Here is a 21,630-nt window from a genome sequence, read left to right on the forward strand (position 1 = left end):
AACAGTCCTTTTTTGGGTGTCTTTCTGTTACCTTGTTATTCAGGTGCAAATGGCTCTTTTGTTTCAGTTCTGCTCTTCCTTCTCTGGCAGGAGTTCTGAGCAGCTGAGATCTTACAGGGGTTCTCCTTGGGTTTGTTCCACAAGCCTGGTTTTTAATTCCTGACTTCTACAAGCCCTCATTACCTGCACAGCTCTGGGACCAGATAACACCTGCTTCTAACAGACCAGATAATACCACCAGTCTTCTTTTAGGCTGAAATGCAGTCACACAGCACAAGCTCAGACTGTTATTTAACAGCAGAGTCCCCTTGAGAAACACAGACCCTGTGAATTGTATTTTTAATGTCTGTCTGCTCAGGCCAGGATTCCTGTTCTGCTCAGGTTGGGGCATTTGTAACCTCTCCTGTCCTTTGTGGCATCTCCAGTGCACACCAAGTGTGAAGGATGGCTGTGCTGCAGTCTTCTTTCTTTAGCAGAGAGATTAAAGGGATCTCTAATGGTCAGATAAATTTAACAAAATTATGAGGAATTGGTGTTGTGGCTCCTCTATGGAATTTCAGTGGAATTGGGTGATATTCAAGACCTCTTGTAAAACAGGGACAGGTACAGCTGTGCAAGTTTTGTTGTCTACGAAGAGTGAGAGAAGTGTGAAACATTTGATTTATTCTTCTTATCAGTGCTTTGTTCTTTATCTTTCCATGGTTTAAATAACTGCAGGGCTGTCTGTCTGGGCAGAGGGGAGAGTGTCCCACACCACTGAGGGAGTTTGTTTGGAGTTTTCCTGCCTGTTTATGGTTTCACCTTTCTTTGTGCAGAGCTTCTCTCAGTGTTCTAGTTCCTTTCTTATTGCTGCAGTGCCACAAAGACATTTCATGTTGTGCCTCCCAGTAGTGAGATCTCCTCTCCTGCATTCCAGGTGCTGCAGGCCCACGACTCTTCACAATCCACCAGATCGATGCCAGCACTAACAATTTGCCGAAAGCTCATACCTGGTAAGGCTTTGTCAGGTCTGTCTTGTGATCAGTAGATTCAGACCAATCTGCTGTCTGTTTATTTTGAGCAGTCTTAGTTCTTTTTCCCTTTGTCATCCCCTCCTTTTGTGACATAAACTGTCCCTTAGGCAGCAGAGAAAACTCGACTTGCTGGGGTTGAGCTGGAGGTGCGTTGGCCTCGCTCGGCCTGGCTGCTCCTGTTTGCAGTTAGATGAGGTGGGAGAGACCTTTGCAGGTGGTTTTTGGAGCTCAGGCAGCTGAATCCTCTCTGTTCCCCCCTCAGCTTCAACAGGATCGACATTCCCCCGTACGAGAGCTACGAGAAGCTCTACGAGAAGCTGCTCACGGCCATCGAGGAGACCTGTGGCTTCGCTGTGGAATGACCCTTCCCAGCCTCTCCCAGACTCTATTTATACTCCTGTCAGCCAGACAGCCCTTCCTTCCCTCAGCCAAGACTCAAGAAATGCTTGAAATACAGGAAACTTTCCCTTTTCTACACTAGGACACTGGGAGGGAAAGGACAACCTTGGATTTTTTTTTTTTTAATTTTTTTTATTATTATTTTTTATTTCAAGAAAATGGGTTCTGTGGTTCCTGCCATAGGATCATTCAGCTGCTATTAAAAACTAATATCTTGAACATACAGAATGCTGACTTTTCCTACATTTCAACAGTTAAGCAGTATTCTATACTTAAAGACTACTACTATTTTTGTAAGAGGTAATCTATTATATTTGCCTACCTGATTTCTATTCTCAGATACCAAGACACAACTTCAGCAGTCGGTACAAGTCACGTTTCAGCCTGTTTTAAATGTATGATACTGAACAGCATCTATACCTGCTATTTTTGGAAAAAAAAAATATTTTGGATTATTCTAACTTTGCATAAAATTGGCTGAAAGAATCATTAACCTTTTTAATTAAAGCCACTTACATGTTAACTGCATTTTCTTATAGCAAAACATTATATTCTGCAATGTAAATTCAAGGTAAATGTTGCCACAAGGGGGTTTTTTATATTTTTCAAGCATGAATTCTGAACGTTTTGGGGTCCTATTTATATCACTTGTCAGATTCCTCCAGCAGAATTTCTAGTGGGAGTGACACAGACTGTGTTTGTACAGTCCTGGTGTTAACATGTGGAATAACCTTTTTTAATGAACAGTAGATGTTTGGATTTTTTTTAAAAACAGCCTTTTTTCTAACGAGTCTGTCAAGAGTATTTTTCGTTGCTTTTGACTTTAAATTGAAACACTGCATTTTTCAGCTCTTGAAGAGCTGCTGGGCTTTGCCAGCAGAAGCCTCTGGGCAGTTCCTTTCAGAACCCACCCTGTCCAGTCAACCAAAGTTTGTTTGAATGCAGCCAAATCATGTTCTGTATTTGTTGATGCTAAAGATTTATCAGGTAAAACACGTTGTAATCTTTGTCCAGCTGCTCATGACACGTGGGTTTAAGTTACAACTAAGGAAAAATGGTGTATTGACTGAAATACGTGTAATGTGCTTTGGAAATGGGGTTGTAAGAGCACATAATTTATTGATTGTAGGGATGGAAGTAAGTATATATATGAATTATAACATGGGTTGATCTCTTCAAAGGGGAATAAAATGCACTACCAGTAGAGGGAACTGAACTTTGATGTTAGTTTGGAAATTCTCAGTTAAGATCTGTCTGACCTGCTCGTGGTGTGTGGATAAAGGAGGCTGCTCAAGAGATGGTGCCATTCTCCTCTCAGCCATGAGGATATTTGGGATAAGTAGAGGCTTTTTTCCCAATCAGCGTTGTGGTTTTGTAACTCAGGTTACAATTCATCACCAAACCTGCACTATTTTTACATGGCCAATGAGAAGAAAGTCAGAGGTGTTGGAAATGCTGAAGGGATGGGATGGAAGCAGCTGTTCCATGTTTGCAGTGGAAGTCACAGTGAACCAGCTCATTTTCTGTTTGTTCTGTGGAGCTTGAGCTCAGTTTTGTTCTGCCAAGTCTGACTGCCACAGTGAGTGCACTACTGCTGGATGTTGTGTATTAGAATAGTGGGCAAGGGACTGCTTTTGTAGACTTGTGGTGAGAATCTGGTGAGCCAAAGCCACATGTTCATTGGATTATTTTTTTTGTACAGCTGTTGCTGGCAGGGTTGTTCTGAGGGACTTGTTTCCCATTCCAGGCTGGCTGCAGGGTGAGGCTACTTAGGGATGTGAACAGAAAGCCAAGAGACTTGGTTTGACAGCCAGGTTTGAGCTAGATCAGAACCTTTTTTTTAATGTCAAGGGACTCTTGCACTCCTGTTGAAGGGCTGGTGGTGTTTTTGCATCCACGTTGGGCTCCCTAATTCACGACTTCCAGGTAATTCTGGTACCAGAGAAGCTGCTGCTGTGTCAGTCCAGGGGCCTGGGAGAGCAAAGTAGGTGGTTGTTGCCCAGTGTGTTCCTCACTCACAACTCTGCCCATGGTTGGGAACAAGCTCCAGACCCTCCCAGAGCCTCTGCTCACCCCCTGCACGTGCTGGGGTGCAATGGATTCACAGGCATTTTACAGACACAGGTTCCTGTGACCAGCCTCCACAGGACACTCCAGTGTTGTAGAAGTGAGTTTTGTTTTTATTTTCCCCTGCTCTTGCTGCTCCCTGGTCAGGAGAGACATTATGGCAGATGTAAGATCTGGTTTGCTCCAGCTTCTGGGAGAAGTTGGGGCCCTGTGAGGTGACTCAGGGGATTTGTGCCAGACAGCTCAGCCCTGCTCTGTCCCTGCCCTGTCTCCTGACCCCTCCCAGGATCCTGCTCCCTGTTGGCCCCTGAGCTTGGTGGATTTATTGGACACAGTTATGGCCACCCTGATGTCATGAAAGCATTTTTGAGGAGGGAGGAGATGAGCTCTGCAGAACACAGACCCGAGACCAGCCGATGGTTACGTTCATTTTCACAGCAGCCTTAGCAGTACATCTGTTTTTCTACCAAACGTTTTCTTATGGCACAGAGAATTTTTTTAACTGCCACAGATAAATATTTTAAATTTAATATATTATAGGCAAAGCTAGACAAATCTACATTGGACTTTCCATAGCTGACAGATGAGGATGAATATACCAAGTATTTTGAGTGCCTTTCTACCTTCATAAAGTCTGAGAGCTTTAACTAAAGCACCTCATCACCCAGTCAGATGTTCATCTGAAAATGGTAAAGGTTTGATTCCTTTGCAAAATTTTGTTTTAGGATCACGTCAGCTACTTTCCCCTCAAAAAAGGTGCTAAGCCTAATATTGCATTTTAACCTTGGACTTTCACCCCATGATTAATGTGAATATTTATTTCAATGTGTCCCTCTTACTGGGTTTTACTTTATCCAGTCTTAGTTGTTTTAAAGAGATGTCACATCATGGTTTTATGCTGTTGCTTTTCATGATGAATGTTTAATTATGAACAGTGACTTTTGTAGATTTCAAATATACACAGTTGAGTTTCAGAGGATTTAATTTCTCGGTGTAAAGAGTTTTGTAATGGTGCTTTGTACAGTATGTATTCTAATTTTTTTTTTTTTGCACATAGTTTCAGTTTCCCTAAACTGATTTATTTGTACCAAAATTTTTTGTGTTGTACTAAAGTCCAGAGCACACTTTTTTTTTTTTTTAAATTGCTGGTCTCCAACACTACATCTGTATTGAACTTCTGGTGCATTTGAACTGGCTGCATTGATGGAAGTCAAAGCTTTGCTTCTCTGTCATCCTCCAGCTGGATGTAGCATGTTCTGATGGCTTTGGGTTTGAAACAGCACCACATCATTACCAGGTGCCACTGGTTGTACTTTACACTATGTAGTAAGTCCTGGCTCTACCACATCCTCAGAGCTTTGTCTGTAGTTGTAATTAGTTTATCCAAGTGTAATTACTCCTCCACAAACTGACAGTTCTTAGTTTATCATTTCCACTGTATTTATTACCGAGTGTTTTAGCGTTGGTATCATTGTATTTTCACCCAGCTGTTACATGAGCTTTAACAACAACAACAAACAAAATCTGTATAAAATGGTTTTTAAGTACTTAATGTATGTACCCATGCAGAAGTTGAGCAATAAATTGTATGCTGTTTGCACTGTCACAGCATCAATGGTTTTAAAAGTTTCGAGTTTTTATTAATTAAATCTTTAAAATGTAAAATTTCGTTTTTAAGTAACTCGACTTTGTTTCAGGAGAAAACATGTAAAACTTGGTGTCCTTCTGTGCGCTGGTACCTACAGAAAGGACTCTCTTCAAGAACAAGAATTTTCTAGACTAGAACAAGAATTTTCTAGACTAGAACAAGAATGTTCTAGTCAAGCACAAGAGGTCTCACTTCTGGCTCTCATGTCCTGGCATTATCTTGGCATTGGTGAACAAATGACTCCTCTCAAAACTCAGCAAAGCTAAACCATCTTCCTTCAGGGGAAAAAAAAGGTAAATTTGGTAAATACTTGCTAAATTAAATCAGCTTAGCTGGTAAGTGTTGTCCCTTAGAGACTTCACGTCAGCCAGGCTTAAAGCAACTCCCTGGAAAGGGTTGTAAAAGGCAGGGTTTGTGTTTCTGGGTTTTGTTGTGTGTTTTTTGGGTCTGTATTTTTGAGGTGAAGTATCTCATGCTCTAACTGCTGGCTGGTGTGTTTTATTTGTAAAAGAAGCTTCTCCAGCTGCTGAGGTCTTTTTTTTTCCTCTGTAGTTCTTTTTCCTTTCAGTGCACGAGTCTGAATTCCCTGAGTGTGTTGTCAGTTCCATCAGACACCACCTCATGGCAACCTTCAAATATTGTGAGTATAATGCAATTAATAACTATATCTCTGTCACTTCTCACACAGCAGTTTTAAGCAAGAACTCTCGTGTTTAAAATTCAACTTTAGTACATCCTCATTACCAAGATAAACTACTTAAAAGTCTAAATTTTGTCAGGCAGAGGAGACTGTATCAGTAATGGCCACAGCTCCTTTCCAGGGTTCAGCTCTTGCAGAAGCTCATCTTTTACTGCTTTAGAAGAATCTTCATTGTTTTCTATTTCAAACTGCTTTTCCCAATGCATTTGTAGCATGGGGGGAGTATTTTATGTGCCTTTATTTTGTGCAGGCCAGCAACACCAACACTACAAACACAGTATTGAATGGAAGAAGTAATGGAATAAGTAGTCAGTCCCCCCTTGCTTAGTGTATCTGAATTCCTGATCTTTTTATGTCAGGTTTATTGCAGCCATTCTCTAACTTGGCCTTTCACAGGAAACTTGAACCTCTGATGTTCTTTTAAAGATCTTCTTGTTCTTTGTGAGCTTTCCAATCCAGTAACTTCTGGCTAATGATGTTAGTGTGGCTTAGCAACAACAGCCCCAGCACAGGTGCAGAGGAGGCTCAGCATCCAACTGTTCCACCAGGATAAAGCACTCTGACTCCATCCCTCTGCCTTTGGGTAGAGCTCAACATTATCCCAGCCTTGCTAAGAAGGTAGAAAGTACTTCAAAAACTTTATTGGTGACCATAAAAGTGCTGTGGGGATCCCAGTTCCCAGCAGCTACACCCCCGACAGGTCAAAATGACAGACCAAATGTTCTGGAGAAAAAAACAGCCACAAATCATCTTCCCATTACAGCAGCTCTCAAAGAGTTTCATCATCTTAGCCAGTGACATTTACCTAAGTCTTAAAAGAAATGGCCTTGGCTGTACTGGAAGGAAGCCATCTGAAGTCTAGACCTCAGTCTGTCTGCTTCTAGTTCTTGAAAAAAGGTGTCATCATCATTGTGCATGATTGCTGCTTGCAGTTGCTGTATTTCCTTTTCCATCTTTGATCTTAGCTCTCTTTTTGATTTCTGTAGCATCTAAAAAAAAACCCCTGACATTAGCCACAGCATGTAAAAAGAAAACACAACGAGACAAAATTGAGAAGACTTACCTGTGCTTGTGCTTTCTCCCTGGTTTGGATTTTTTGGAATTCTTGAGATATAGCTTCTGCTAGCATGGCAAACTAAGCATAACACATGTGTGAGTTGAACCAATTAAAGAAAAGAAAGACTTCTAATGTAAAAATATGGGCTGCCTGAGGCAGATCAAGCTTTACCTGACCCTTGTAGTAGTTCTCCATGGACTCCAGCTCGTTCTGGTGTTCCCTCCGTTGCTCATCACGCTTCTCCTGAGCGTAGGCTCTCAGGTCCCTCAGTCTTTGCTTCTGAATTTCTAACCCTTCTTCAAACAAGTTTTTAAATATCTGCCAGCAATTAAGAAAAGCAAAGCTGAAACTTTCCCAGAAACCTGTAAGAATACGGTTACATTTTTCAGCTGCTGCATCTCCTGCTGGAATGGTGATCACAGGAGGACAGGCCACTGCCCAGGAAAAAGTCCAGTTGTGCAGCTAGGAATGGTGGTGCAGATACAGCTGAGCTGGGTTTGTATTACTCATTTAGCTGAAATTCTGGGAGATAAAATCATTTTTTTGTGTCAGGTTAGTCATATGACCCGACAGCACAAGCCAGGGCCTTTGAACATGCACCGTGATTTACAGCCCACCCTGCATTCTGAGTCTAATTTCAGGACCTTCATCCAGATTTCCAGCAGCAGGAAATCCAGTCTGGACTCAGGCTTTCCATTTCTACACAAGAACACTTACCAGCTGTAGCTCACAGCTTGAGGCAAACAGTTCCCAAATCACTAACAGTGGATTATGCACTAAACTTCTAATCTTTTATTTTAAAAGGTGACAGTTTTGTATCTGCTCTTGCAAAGTCTTAACAGCTCTCCTTGCTTTCCTTGTCCCTGATGTCCAGCCCTAATTAGAGATCATATCTGTCACAAAGTCCACTTTGTTTAACAAACCCAACTGAATAACAAAGTTGCTGTTTGATCATCATCTTAACTGAAGGTTTAGGTTGTTTTCTTTGGATAGTAACTATAGGAACAACTTCTTAATCCTACTATTTCTGAAAACTCATTTCCCCAATTTCTCACGTTACCAGCCCTGTTTTTCCATACTAATACTTCACCTTCCTCTCCTTTTAACCTGAAGAAGCTTTTCTTGTTCCACAGGGATTTGCCCTACACTGTATCCATGTTTCCAGAGAAGGAACTGTGTCATCAGTGACTGACCAACCACTTAATCCTGGCTCTGCTCTGGTCACTTCACTTGTTCTCTACTTGTAGGATTAGTTGAGCTACCGGATGAAGGGTGCTCAGCACTGGGGTGCAAACACAAAGGAATTGCAGAGCAGGAATGTTGTCCTCACCTTCTCCTCCCGTGTCCTGGCTCTCATCAGCTTGGCCCTCAGCTGCACCCTGTAATCCTCGTAGTATCTCCTGGCTCGAGCCACTTGCTGCCGTTTCTCTGTCACTTTGTTCTGAGCCCAGATCTGGCGGGAGATGCGGGTCTTAAATTCGTGCTAAAAGGAGAACAAGCAGCTGTAAGACCAAACTGCCAACAGGTATTGCTTTGTTAATCATTGCTAATTAATTAGGGTTCTTCCCCACACCCCAGTTTTACACTGCAGTTGTGGTTTAAAGCTTTAGTCACCACTGGTGTAGCACAGTAGAGGCACTATAGAATTTTGGAGTCAGTGCTACCGTGGGAGCTGCAACACCCAGAGCCTGAAGGTTCTCTTCCTTGCAGTTCTAGAATTTGACCTTTTAAAGCAACAATGCACTGTAATAAAAATAATAGTCCATTCCCATGACCCCAGTAGCCACACAACAAACATCACATGGCATTTGAGACCACAGCTACTCAAAAGGCATAAAACTGTCATAAGATAAAAAGCCACTTTCCTGACCAAGGAATATGCATTCTAGGTAGTTCACCATGAATGTATTATGTAACAAATACCCTCCAAAGAACATACCAGTCTCTTGCTGTGCTCTTGATCTTTTTTAATAATTGCAGCAAGAAGCTGTTGCTTCCTCAGGGCTTGTTGAACCTGGAGGTTTAAAAAAAAAAGCTGATAACTTCCATCATTCTGCAGGACAAGCTGTTGTATATTGGAGGTTTAAACATTGCCCCTCTGCTGTGTTTTTGTCTTTATGTTGAGAGTTACCTCTTAGAAGTTAATCAACTTTTGTATCTCACAACTAACCTTTAAACTAAGACTGTTCAGAACTAGCACTTGAAACCACAAAGTGCTTTTAAAAAGGCAATAGCAACCCCAGGCAGTACTAGAGAAACGAGGATAAAAAAAGGACTATTCCAGTGGCTGATAAGTTGAATCCATGTCTCTAAATTTGTACATCCCTGTTTAACCCAGCTCAGACATTCAGCCTTCCACGGTGTGCAGGTGCCCTGTCTGTGCTGCACGTGGCTGCTGATGTTGTGTCAGGATTTCTCTGCTGACACTCAGCAGGTAAAAGGAGAACACTCACTTCATTTAGGAGTTTGGGTCTAGGTCTGCCAGGAGCTGCCTGCAGGTGCTCTGTCTGTGCAAGCTGCCGCTCCCACATTTTATTCAGGGTGCGGTGGGAAATGTGCAGGGAGGGAAACTCTTCCAGCAGCTTCACCAGGAGGTTATTGTCCCTTATCATCACTGTAAGGTAAAGACAGATGCAAGCAATAAATTCCTGCACAATACATTTAGTGGTAAATTTGTCCAGACTAAATTATGAAATATTTTATATTGAATTCTCTATAAAATACCATCCTGTTGTTACAGTGTCAGGCTGAACCCAGCAGGACATAACATCATCCTGCCAGTCCAGCAGCAGAGACTAATCCCAACCTTTTGTTGTTTTTTCTGAAGAACTGCTTTTAGAGCTCAGGTGTTATTTCCCTCCCACCACCACATACATTTAAGACATGTATCCCCCTCTTTCTTCATCTGGTTCTGACCATTACTAATCAGTGATTTCTTTAGCTGTCCCTCTCTCTCTGGTTGCAGCAACTTAAAATAATGCCAACACCACAGGAGTAATGACAGATCCAGGTCAAGTAAACAAGTGCAAAATAAACTGGTTTGCAACCAGCTCATTCCCAGTACATCTTTGATCTTTCTGGCAGGAAAAGATGATGGGGAGATGAAACAAAAGGGTATTTACCAAGTACATGCCCTTTAAAAACTGGGGAAAAAAATCAGGCAGTGTAGCTGAGCAACACCCAGGCATGTAGGGGATCCATAAGCACACACAGTGCTGGTTACCAAAACTGAGCCTGGGATTTGCATCCTGGCTGTTCTTGGAGCATCACCTGCCCAGCAAAACCAGTGGCAGCATTAACAGCACAATGGCAGGGTCCTGACAGATCCTCCCCTGTTAACCTGCACGTGGCTCAGCTCAAGCCAAAGGCCCAATTTTAAATCTGATACATGCTCAGAAAAAGAACAGAAGGAGAGCTCAGACTGTAGTGGAACAAGCACAGGAGTAGCAGTAATGGAAACAAGCCCTGAAAATAATCCAACGGATTTTAAGGAAGTAGCAAATGGGTCACAGTTTGATTGTGCATTGATGGCTTACATTTACTTAGAGCATTATCTTCCCTAACAAAAATCCAGACATATAGAGGTCAGGAGAAGGGGAAAATGCTGCAGCTGCCTGGTATATGTTGGACTGGTGCCTTTATTCTTGGAGTTCAACACATGCTTTCAAAAGATGCCAGTTTTCCACCAAGTATAGTTTTGCAGTTCTTACTTGGATCTGCTTGCTTTGGCTTCATGGCCCCTCGTTTTGGAATCCACTGGCTGTATTTGGGAATCCGAGGTGTGGTTTTTCTAGAATAAACTTTCACTGGCTGAGACACTTTTGGAGGTTCTTTAAAGATGTTTTCTTTGTATTCTTGTTCCTTAGGAGCAGATGTAAAACAGATGGAGAACAGGTATGAGAAGGGAAAGACTGATAGAACACAGTTTGGCCATCAGAGCTTAAATGTCTTTGAAACTTTAGAGTGAGAACTTGGACATATTGCACTGGGTTCTCCAGAAGGCCAGAATTCACCAAATGCAGGTCAGGGTTCAAATAAAGGTTAAATATCATTGTTGCATAACCTCAGCTCTTCTGCAGCACTTAACACTGCTAAGTCACTACTTCAGTAGTACACAGTGCTGTAACTGTGACAAGTTACAAGGGGTTTTTGTACCCAAAAGTGCCTGCACAGATCATCCAGGCAGATTTGAAAGGGAAAAAAACAACCCAACAAAACACAACCAACAATCCCCACAGTGCATCACCTACAATTTCCCTGAGGACTTCTCTGAGCTTGCAAAGTTTAAGCCTCTCCTTGGCTTCATAAATCCTTAGTTCATCTTCATAAGCTTTATTGACCACCTAGAAAATAAAAATAGAAGGACTTGTCAGAGGAAATAATCAGTCCATACAACCAGCTCATTAACTTGTGTGCTGCGTGGGTCAAAGGAGCTTCTTCCACTTTAAACTCTCTTTTTTTGCAAAATTTGGGGTTTAAACTCTCTTCCTCAGCAGGTACAACAGCATATGATTACTAAAGGGGCCAGATTCTCCATCAGGTAAGAGCATTTTTCATGGGTTTAGCATAACTGTTGGTAAGAATTACCACAAAGTCTAACCTAAAAATTACCTTCGCTTTCCTTGTTCTTTCGTCCCTTTCCTTTTGCAGCTGGCAGCGGATTGTCTTTATATGTTCATTACCACAAAGTTTATCTTCCTGGTGCTGATATAAATGTGAGGGTGGAGAAAGGGATCGAGGCCTGTTTGGGTACCTTGGAGCTAATTTGAGACAAAAAAACAGTGAGGTGTAATTGTGACCAGGCCCTCATTTCAGAACCACAGTCCTGGGAGCCTATATTCTGTCCCTCCCCCCACTTGGTGTACGTTTTTTACTGCAGCTGTGTTTGCCTTGTATTTTTGGTACAGTTTTACCATAGCTATTTAAGTGTTAAATAGGAACTTGGTTGTAATTCTGTTACTGTTGCTCGGGTTTGGATCAGAGACAAAATATAAGTGAACAAACAATACAAAACTTAGTAATCAACTCTGAGTAATTCAGTGTATCAGCTTTACATGGAAAGGGGTTTTTTATATTCTTTTCCACCCCAATACTTAACTGGCATCAGAATGGTTACCTCTCCCAGCTGTCCTGTGGCCATAGTCCATGACACTGTCACTGTGCTGGGACAGGTTGTCTTCATCTCTCAGCTCTTCTCTGCTGCACTCACCCAAAGCTCTCTTTAACATCTAAGGGATACATGTTTTTTTGAGGGGGGTCAGGTTCAACAGACCGTTCTAAATTTTGAATGAACTAAAGCCAGAGTTAGCTGTGGATTTTCATTTCATCCATGTTAAATTTATATTCTTGTTCTCTCCACTGTCATGACTAAAGCCAGGCTGCTCAGCCCAACAAAGAGATTTCACTTACTAAATCCAGTTCGTTGAGCCTGCGAGACAGTTTTTCTGATGCTTCATGAAGCTCTTGTTTAGGAAGCTTCTTCTGTGCTGGTCCCTGGGAAAGGGAATCTTCAAATGAATCTGTGGTAGAATTTTCGTATCTGCTAAAAAAAAAACAAACCAGATTTCATTTCTATACTAAAAACTTGAAGATAAGCATTATCTCACCCAATTCCCATTCACTTTTTGCATAAGCACATTTTTATAGGATTAAGTAGAAGCTGGATGTGTAAGTGCCTATAACTATATTTAAGAACATGAATATATGTCAAGAGAAACAGGAAATCTTTCTATTAACATTAATCTTTCACTGTCACACAGCCAAGGAAGAAGAGATCTTATTTAAAAAGGAGAGTGGGGCTGGATGGCCATGGAAATTAAAGTGCTAGTGTGGTTCAGGACCAAAAAACTGAACTTGCCTTGGTGTTCTAGGCAGGTACCTGGATTCAGGTCTTGGAGTTTGTGTTAATTGTTCAACATGTAGTGAGAATTTTTCATCTAAAGAGGACACAGATGTAGAAGGCTCAGGTACCAGAGGAACCTAGGAAAAGTAGTAAATTGATATTTTATGAAAATCTTATAGATCACATGAGCAGAGAGATGATACAACAGCTTTTATAGAATCATCTCAAACCCTGTGGATACAGACTTATAAAAATAGCTATATTTCCAGGTCCCTGACTGAAGATAGTGTGCTTTAGAGAAATAATATTTAAAGCAATAGAGCAGCAAAAATGTAGAATATCAGTTCAAGAATCATCTACAGCTCATCCAGTGAACCCGAACAAGGTCTAGGTTAAGTGGTGAGTACCCCTCATTAGCCTTGGACTGATGCCAGGCAATGGAAATAAGCTGAATTTCACTGAATATAAAGACTGAGCTGCGACTCACAGAGAGCCAAAAAAGAACATTTGTGTCCCTGTGCCACTTAGTTACACTGGTTTGGTACTGCCTGGTAACTTCTCTGTTCAAGCAGGAGTAATTTGGGGTTGCCATGCATGGACTTGCACAGGCACCAATGGAAAATGAGTTTCAAACAGAGACCATGTTTTAAACAGACAATGCAGAAGTAAAAGCTGTTGAAATATAGGAACAAGTGGAGTCTGTGAGTACCTCTTGTGGTTGCAGAAGGCAAAAATAGTGTTTCCAGAGCAAGAAATTTCCTATACAGACACATTTCTATGGGCACAAAATGGCATCTGCTGATCCATTTGTGGGCTTTGCATTATTCAGTTTTTGAAAAGCAAAGGACAAAGCAATAAAATAAAATGAAACAATATAACCAGGCAGTACAGTGATCTTTATAAGGGAGTAAGTAAATCTAAGTTTTATTGGAGGTTGAACAACCCCAAAATCCTAAAATTCTTACTAATTTAGAATGCTGATACACTTCAGAGAAAGGATGTGACTATACTCTTGTGTTTTGTGTATTTTTGATTAAAAGGCAAGATAACTAGTGACTGGTTGGTTGTGATAAATTAGAACTCTCTGGGTGTTGGCTCATGCACTTTTTGGAGCAAGCAGCTCCAGAAAGAACTAAGAACTGATGTGACTTACAAACTGTACATAGTCATAGTCTATCAACACTGATTGTATATTGAGGAAAGCAAGACTAAAGTAGGTTTGAAGCAAGCCCAGAAGTGCCACAAGATACCAGGAGAATTAAGCAGAAATCCAAAAATACTGAATGAACTTCCATAACTAAAGATGCAACATGTACCTTTAGCACATTGTCCTCAGCATCACCTGATCCCACTGCAGCAGATGACAGGTAAGTGTGAGGTGATGCTTCAGGCTGCACTGTGCCTTCTGATGTGGGGAACAAGGTAAAACAAGGTGTGAGCCACGGCCTTTGCATCCAAAGAGGTATTCAAAGAGATACTCAAAGAGAAGAGAATGACAAAGCAACGGTGGTGACACAGTTGTGACATTCCTTTTGGTAATCTCTGAGTCCTCAGCGCTCGGTGTCATGGCAGTGCTATGGAAACTGGAAAGGTAAGCAGTGTTTCCCAGGCAACAGAGAAAATGAGTCCTGAAAAAAGCCAGCCTCTAAAGCTTTTCTACAATAGCAGTTCATGGGGTTTTTTTGCTTAGAGTTGAAACTGGCTTGTTTGGTCCATGTTTCTCTGCTCAGAATAAGCTCAGCCATGGGAGTTATCTGCTGGAAGAGATTTCTGTAGTGCAGGCCCATCTTAACGGGATTAACTAAGAAAGGAGTTGAACTGAGGACATGGATTACTTTTTTCCAGCACAGGGAAAAGATTAAAAGTAACCTATTTTTGTTTCTCTATAAAACAGAGATAGAAATATGAACTTGTGGCTGCAATGCACTAGTAGTTTCAAAACCATGTTTCTTGTGGTGCCAGTAAAAATAAATGCAATGTTTGATACTTAAGAGTTCCCCTATAGGAAGCAAAATTTTCTCTCACCAGGGGTCTTTCTTGATAGAAGGAGACTACCAGAAACATCATCATATTTTTCAGTAGGTGACTTTTCAAGCTGAAATAAAAAGCAACATGTGTTCTATAAATTCACAGGAGAGCGCTGACAGGAAGGTCATACATTAGGTTTGTCTGCAAATGGAAACCAATGCTGATTTTATAGTAGATAAAAATCACCATAATTATTTTGCTTGCTATATTGTCAACTGTGCAGTTACATTGATTATGGGGATGTGTATGTATATGTGTATAAAATAAGCACACTCCTCAAATTAAATTCCTCTCTGGACACTTAGTGAAGAATGAATCCACAATCCAAAATTCTTTGAACTGAGATAAACTCTGACACATTCAGAAGTGTTCTTTAGAGACCAACTACTCCCATTCTGCAAGTGAAATAGGTTTTAAAATGAAAGCAGTATTGGTTACTAAAAAAAAATAATAAAAAAATAATCAAAGGATAGGTTTTTCCTTACAGTTGGAATTTTCACTCCCTGACTGCTTGCCAAAGCTGCTGCCTGTCTGTCTGAGCTGTGGTAATCTCTCCATCCAGGATGTGAAGGCTGGAAGGGGGGGAGCAGAGGAATGGCTTGCTGGATGGGCTCCCCCAGTTTTGTAGCACTGGCACTCAAACCCTCTTTGTGAGGCTCAGCAGCATGAACAGACTCCATCCATCCTGAAGAGACACATACAAAGAACTTGAGGTGTTATCTGTGAAAGCAGGACATGCTTTTGTGTATTGTTTATAAATTTTAAAGGGAAGTATCTAAATATCTAATGTTAGCTGCCATCTTGGATGGCATAGAACAGTACTGTAACATTTCTATGCCTCAAGAACGTGATTTTGGATGTGAGGATATTCCATAGGACTTTTTACTTTCAGTATTTTTCTTACTGAACCACAAAAGAAAAAAAAATCACAAGCCACAATTAAAAAAATCCTGGCTGAAGCCAAATCCCAGCTAAGCAGAAATACCCCAGGATAATGAAACTTTGCATGCTCTGGGACGCTAAAATATCATATTTCTGAAAAGAATTTATTTTAAGTGTTTCTATCCATTACTAAAGTTCTCCTCTGCACTACCTTAGTTCCCTACACCTCTAAGTCAAAATCAGGTGGATAAGCTGTCAGAACAATCAATACTCACCATCTTCCTTTCCAGTCTCACCTTCAGAGAACTGCCTGGGCAATGTTGCAAAAGCCTCTGAGCTTTTAGATTCTTCCACCCCCTTGTCCTTTTCTGCCAGTAACAGTATAGGAAACTGAAATTCTAGAAGTGGATGTTGAAAAAGATTAAATTAAGATCTATAAAGCATCTTGAGATGGACAATTTTCTTGTCTGCTACATTAATTACTTGGTGTCAGCAATCCATACTATGATCAAAATAAGTCTGTTAAATTCTTACTTGTAATTCCAGTCAATGAAATGTTCACAATTCATAATATTCCTTTATGTCTTTACTTGAAGAGATTAACCACCAATAAGAATAGGACTACTGCTATAGGAAAATAGGAAATAAGAATGAACTCCCTTCAAGTTGTTTGCATATTTTTTGTTTCAGAGCCACCCATAATGCTTTGAAGTGGCATCCACACTCCTAAGTCTTCTTTGAGAAAGAACTTTAGTAAGTCTTTTTACAGTCCTAAATAATCTTATACTGCAATAAATCAAATAACATCAAGTCTTCAGAATTCTCCTATTCTACTGAACAAGACAAAATGCCTTTGGAGCAGAACTGAACTAGAAATCAAACAACAAACCTTTATCCAAATAATGTGGCTCAGGAGTCATGAAAAGTAGTGTGTGGAATGCTTACTTACAGAAATTTTAACTTCAGCAAGATCAACTACAGGTATATGTTTATTGTGTGTTGGTAAAATAAGAATTTAAAACAGTATTTGCCTGAAAGAAATAACTTTGAAAAAAAGAAACAACAAAAAAAGCCTAGAAGTGTTACTAGAGAGTGGTCTTAAATGTTTTTTCCCCCCAGACTCACCTTCCTCTCTCCTGGAAAATGAATGAGCAGTGTCTCCAAGTCTAATCAATTCACCAGTAGATTCTGAGCCATCTGTATCACAGGTTAGAATGAAATATTCTGACTGGGACCTGAGGGGAACATAAAGCCATGAAATATTTACTCTCAAAGTCTCTGCCCCTTCAGCCCACAAGATGGAGCTGCAGAAGAGCTGTGACACCAGACAGTGGCTGTGACAGTGTGGGACACGAGCTCTTCTTCCACAGGACAAACCAAGGTAGGAGTGACCAAGACAAACCAAATTCAATGTCACTAAAATACAATTGTTTAGAACTGATTAAAGTTTGTAAAGTAAACTTAAGGGAAACAAAATGCCATCAGCACTCTTCCAAGAAAAGTTCTGGATCTAATTTTAGCTCTCTTGCTGCCTGACCAAAGGAGAGTTACCTCACATTCCATTTGATATATGTAATCAGTGTGTTTCCACACTACTAAAAACTTACTAGTTTCTCTACAGGTACACAGAGATGGTCAATCTCTATGTCAATGCAAATATTCAGAAGTGTTCTTACCCTTCAGCTGATGAGACTATTGAATGTTCTGTAAGTTGACCAGCATTGCTTTCCAGCTGCTCTTGAGATGCAGTTTGAGTTTCATTACTGGACAGCACATTTGCCTCAGCTGTTAATAACCAAGAGGTGATTATTTTCAGGAAAACTACTTCCACCTATAAACTAAGAGCTATTAGTTCCAACATCACCAAAACAGTTTAAAGTAATGAAGCATTACAATGGCAATATCTAAATTGCCACATAATGCTCCCTCTTGGGAGGGGCACAACTTGCATGGTGAGTTTTGAAAAATTATAGCACTGTCACATATCCTATTGTTCCTATTATAAATAAATCTTCCTTCTTCCTCAAAAGAATTAAGTCCTGTACTTACAGCTAGAAAATTGGAGCCACTAACAGGGTAACAGCAGCAGCAGTCTGAGGGAAGGGAAAAGCAGAAGTACAGGCACTGAAAATTGCTACTGTTCTTTTCCTGCCACCCACTGTGGAACAGGACAGGAGGGAATTATCTCAGCCACCAAGGGCTCTCCCCTTTTCTCACAGGGTGCAACAGGCAGTGGTGACAGTTCTTATCAGCCCTAAGATAGGGAGACCAGTGCTCAGGCTGCACTAAAATGCCTCTGCAGGGCTGAACAGCTTCTCTTCCCATTTAGAATTTTCCTCAAAATAACCCCTGCTCTGGGTTTACTCCCAAGACCCACCTCACTTGTCTGCCAGTAAGTAAAAGGGACATTTGCTCATTGTTCCAATTAAAGCCAACATTTCCCTCCCTGAATCCTAATCCTAAATCATTTGACTGACAGGCTGAAAAGCAGCTAACAGAGGATGAATTGTCTAGAGTAGGTTTCTGCCACAAGAATGAAGCAGAAAAATAATGTACTCCAATTCTTGCCTTTTAACAAGTTTTGGGGGAAATTATTTTGTTATTGTTTATGAAAATAAGGAATGCAAACACTCAGTTTGGCCACCGAAATTTCCTCCCTCATAGTCAGTTTGTCTTTCTCCTTTTCTGCATTGTCAAGGTTATAAATAAGGGAAAAACACCAATTAAATCTTTGCTACATTGGAAACACTTTGGGTTTACATGTCTGCTCACCTCCAGTGCCAGAAGAAGATTCACTGGCTTCTGTCAGATACTCTAACAAACCATCAAATATTTCAAGGAGGTTTTTGATAGATTCCCTCTCTCCTTTCACAATGTTCTCACCTGAAGAGAAGGTAATGCCACATATTAATAATTAGTACTTCACAAAAGAAAAATTCTCCAAGTTTTCTGGAGGAGAGTGCTTGGGAATTCTTGTGAAGGTGTCAGCTCAGAAGACAACTGATCACTTGTTTATGGCTACACAGGTAAGCTTAAGGTATCTTTTAGCATCCTAAATTTGCATATTTTCAGTTCTATTAAGTGAAAATTTATTGATGCAATAACTGCTTCCATGCACAAGAAAAATATTCAGGGATATTTTCCTCTTATTTATTCTCTGCTTGCTGCTTCAATCTATAACCTGATGTCCAAGGCAAGGGTTCAGTGTTCTGATGACATTCACCATGGGACAAAGACCTTCATGTAAGTACGAAAGCATGTTGGATAACACGTGGTTCTTGTAAATTATTCCAATTAAACCACACAGATACTCAGCTGGTGTTTGTCCATTAAAACAAATACTTACCAGTGATGTGAGACAAGCTGACCTGCAAATAGTCCAATGCCAGGGAATCTATTACTGCTTGTACATTATGTGCATCATCCTCTTGGCTCCTGGGAGTAGCTATGAAATCTATTTAAAAGAAATAATAGATTTTAGGTTATCCAAATGGCCAGCTTATTGCAGGTACTTTAATTAAACTACTCTAACTTCTGCTTACAAATTAGTATTTTCAGGACCTGGTACTTGGTGAAAAGCCCAAATATCATATGGTTATATGAAATCTTTCAAAAATACAAAGCACAAACTTTTTCTTTTTTTTTTTTTTTAATTACAGAATACACAGCGACAAAAATAAAAAGATTTAAAAATTATCATTCCTACCTGGTACTTTTTCTCCTAAGATTGACTCGTAAAGACGAACAAACACATCAGCACCACATTCTGAGAGATGCTTTATGTGCAGGTTTATGTGACAGCTCCTTAAAAGATCATTGGCAACATCAACCCAATCTATTAAGAAGTAAAACATATTAATGTCAGAACTGAAAGACACAGAAATAAGGACATGGTTAGTTAAAGATGGAGCCCCTGTAAATGTCTTTGACTCCACCAGAGGTGATCAAACTCAGCCAGGCCATTCCAATCACCCAAAATATTGAACATATTGTACAAGTACAGTCACAGCACAACTGGACTTGGGAGCTGAAGGGCACTAAAGTACCACAGGCTGGGCAGGTTACGTTTTTCTTTCATATAATGGAAAACAAATTTGGATGTGGCCTCATAGCCAGGAATTCCAATTCTTGAAGAATTTATGAAGCTTTGATATGCTGTTTATCAATAATCAGAAATGACATGCACTCTCTTGAAAAGCAGGAGCTTCTCTTACAAGCCCAGGTTCTCTAATACTCTTAGGCAATGATATCAGTGCGAATGGAAATATTCCCCAGGAAAGCTAGATTCTAGGATTACTTTTATTAGTTTTTTTTAGGGATTACAAGAACATGGAGCTGGTCCCACCAACTTCATGCTCTGAGGAGTACAATGAGATGTGCATTAACAGCCTGATTTTCCCAAAACTTTGAGTCCTGGATTCAAAGTGCTTTGAGGTACACGTATGCTCTGCTTTCTTCCTTGTCACCCAGTTCAAACATCAACTTAAAGACTTTAGTTCTTCCATCTCCCTTAGCCTGTGATCTCTCAGAGTTGGATCCCTCCCTCCCCCCATGCTGCTTTTGCCAATTAGTGTGGTATTTTAGCAAGTATTAAGGACTTTAATTGTTGGAGAAGGGATCAGTCATCTTTGAATGGAAAAAGTATACAGTTACTACAACAGAGACTAGCTTGTACGGTTTTTTCTCTTCTTTACATAGAGAGTGTTACTTTTCCATCCATTTACTCTTCCATCAGTTCCAGACATCGCTTTATTAAAGCATTTTAATAATTTCAGGTGCATGAAAGGTTAAAGTAGCATCCCCTACACTTCAGGCTGATGTCTTGGAAGACTCCACTTATTGTTTATCTCCAGCTTTATTAATTTAAAAGCGCCACCGGGGAGAGGACGGGGAGGTTAACATAAAGAGCCTTAAAAACCACAACACAAGGAAAAGACAGCTGCAAGGGACTGAATAAAACAGTGCCAGTGACACGAGCAGCTGGGGGGCGACGAGGTCGAGAGGAGGCGGCTTCCCGGCGCCGCGGGACCGGGACCCGCCCCACCGCAAGGCCGCGCAGCGAGGGACCGAACAGGGACACGGCAAGCCCCGGGGAGCGGCAGTCGGTGCCCTCAGGAGCCCTCGGGGTGCGGTGGTCAGTGCCCCGAGGAGCCCCGAGGGAGCGCGGCCCTACCTGTGCCCTCAGCGCTACCCATGGCGGCACCAACGGCCATCGGTCCCCGCCCCCGCCATTTAAACCGCGTCCCGCGCGCTGATTGGGAGGGCGGCGCAGGAAGGGGCGGGGCCACCCGACACGTACGCCAAGGGAGGGAGCTGTCCCTGTCCCGGTCCCTGGGGTGGTCCCGGTTCCTGTTCCTGTCCCTGTCCCGGTCCCGCTCTGCGGGCGGTGTTTTCAGTACCCTCACGGCTCCCCCCGATCCCCTCCGGCCGGTGCCGCAGCCCCCTGAGCGCTCTGCGCAGGACCAATCAGCCCCGGGAGCGCCCCTGGCTTCCGAGGGCGCTGCCGCTGTAAAATGGCGGCGGTGCGTGCGGGGGGTGCCCGGGCGGTTCCGCCTCCGTCACCTGAACCGAGGCGGCTGTGGGCGTTTTCTCGGGGAAATAGGTGGGGAGAGGCCGGCCTGGCGAAGGTTCCAGCACTTGACCTTGGTCCTGGCCTGGGGCGTTTGCCGGCCGGTGTGTCTATTACTGGGGGTTTGGTGTTAATTGCCAGGTGATCCAGGTTTTCATGGCTTCTGTGCATGGAAAGAGTGTTAAAACCTTTATTAAAAACAAGATTTAGAACGGTTTGCCTAGTGAAACATACTCTATTAGCTGTTAGCATACAGGTTTTTGGAAAGGCCGGATGGTGAAAATGTGTTATCTTCCTCACTGAGCAACAGTATTCCACATGCTTCTCAGGAATTCTGGAATTTCCGTGTTGCATCAAGTCACACGAAGCTAGGATAAAACGGTGCCCTTTGTCCTTAAAGTCCTGGAGCATGAGAGAAGCAGCTG

The 21,630-nt window shown here is 41.6% G+C and overlaps 2 protein-coding genes across 5 annotated transcripts in view; one reads left to right on the plus strand and one right to left on the minus strand.

The window, feature by feature from the left end:
- The window catches only part of SMURF2 (SMAD specific E3 ubiquitin protein ligase 2), a 58,774-nt gene extending 53,673 nt beyond the window's left edge, over positions 1-5,101 (plus strand). For both annotated transcript variants that reach the window (XM_017811856.1, XM_017811855.1), the window contains exons 18-19: positions 917-992; positions 1,276-5,101. In XM_017811856.1, the coding sequence (XP_017667345.1) occupies positions 917-992; positions 1,276-1,375 (176 nt within the window). In that variant the 3' untranslated portion in view covers positions 1,376-5,101. The remainder of the gene's footprint in view (positions 1-916; positions 993-1,275) is intronic.
- Positions 4,568-20,909, minus strand: CEP95 (centrosomal protein 95). 3 transcript variants are annotated; one of them, XM_017811854.1, is made up of 22 exons: positions 20,810-20,909; positions 19,343-19,471; positions 18,983-19,090; positions 18,409-18,519; positions 17,313-17,421; positions 16,762-16,871; positions 15,933-16,034; positions 15,240-15,439; positions 14,752-14,821; positions 14,043-14,131; positions 12,742-12,863; positions 12,294-12,426; positions 12,001-12,112; positions 11,496-11,644; positions 11,135-11,227; positions 10,595-10,745; positions 9,338-9,498; positions 8,824-8,898; positions 8,215-8,367; positions 7,056-7,202; positions 6,891-6,962; positions 4,568-6,816 (listed from the first exon to the last, which is right to left on the minus strand). In XM_017811854.1, the coding sequence occupies exons 1-22, from the start codon at positions 20,847-20,849 to the stop codon at positions 6,640-6,642; spliced, it is 2,613 nt and encodes an 870-aa protein (XP_017667343.1). In that variant the 5' UTR covers positions 20,850-20,909; the 3' UTR covers positions 4,568-6,639. The 3 variants fall into 3 exon arrangements, with proteins under 3 accessions (XP_017667343.1, XP_017667342.1, XP_017667341.1); XM_017811853.1 differs by having other exon boundaries at positions 12,294-12,423; positions 15,912-16,034; XM_017811852.1 differs by having other exon boundaries at positions 15,912-16,034.
- Between the last annotated feature and the right edge of the window lie 721 nt (positions 20,910-21,630).

Source organism: Lepidothrix coronata, unplaced genomic scaffold (assembly GCF_001604755.1).
Source record: "Lepidothrix coronata isolate B3197 unplaced genomic scaffold, Lepidothrix_coronata-1.0 Scaffold34, whole genome shotgun sequence".
NCBI classification, from domain to species: Eukaryota; Metazoa; Chordata; class Aves; order Passeriformes; family Pipridae; genus Lepidothrix; species Lepidothrix coronata.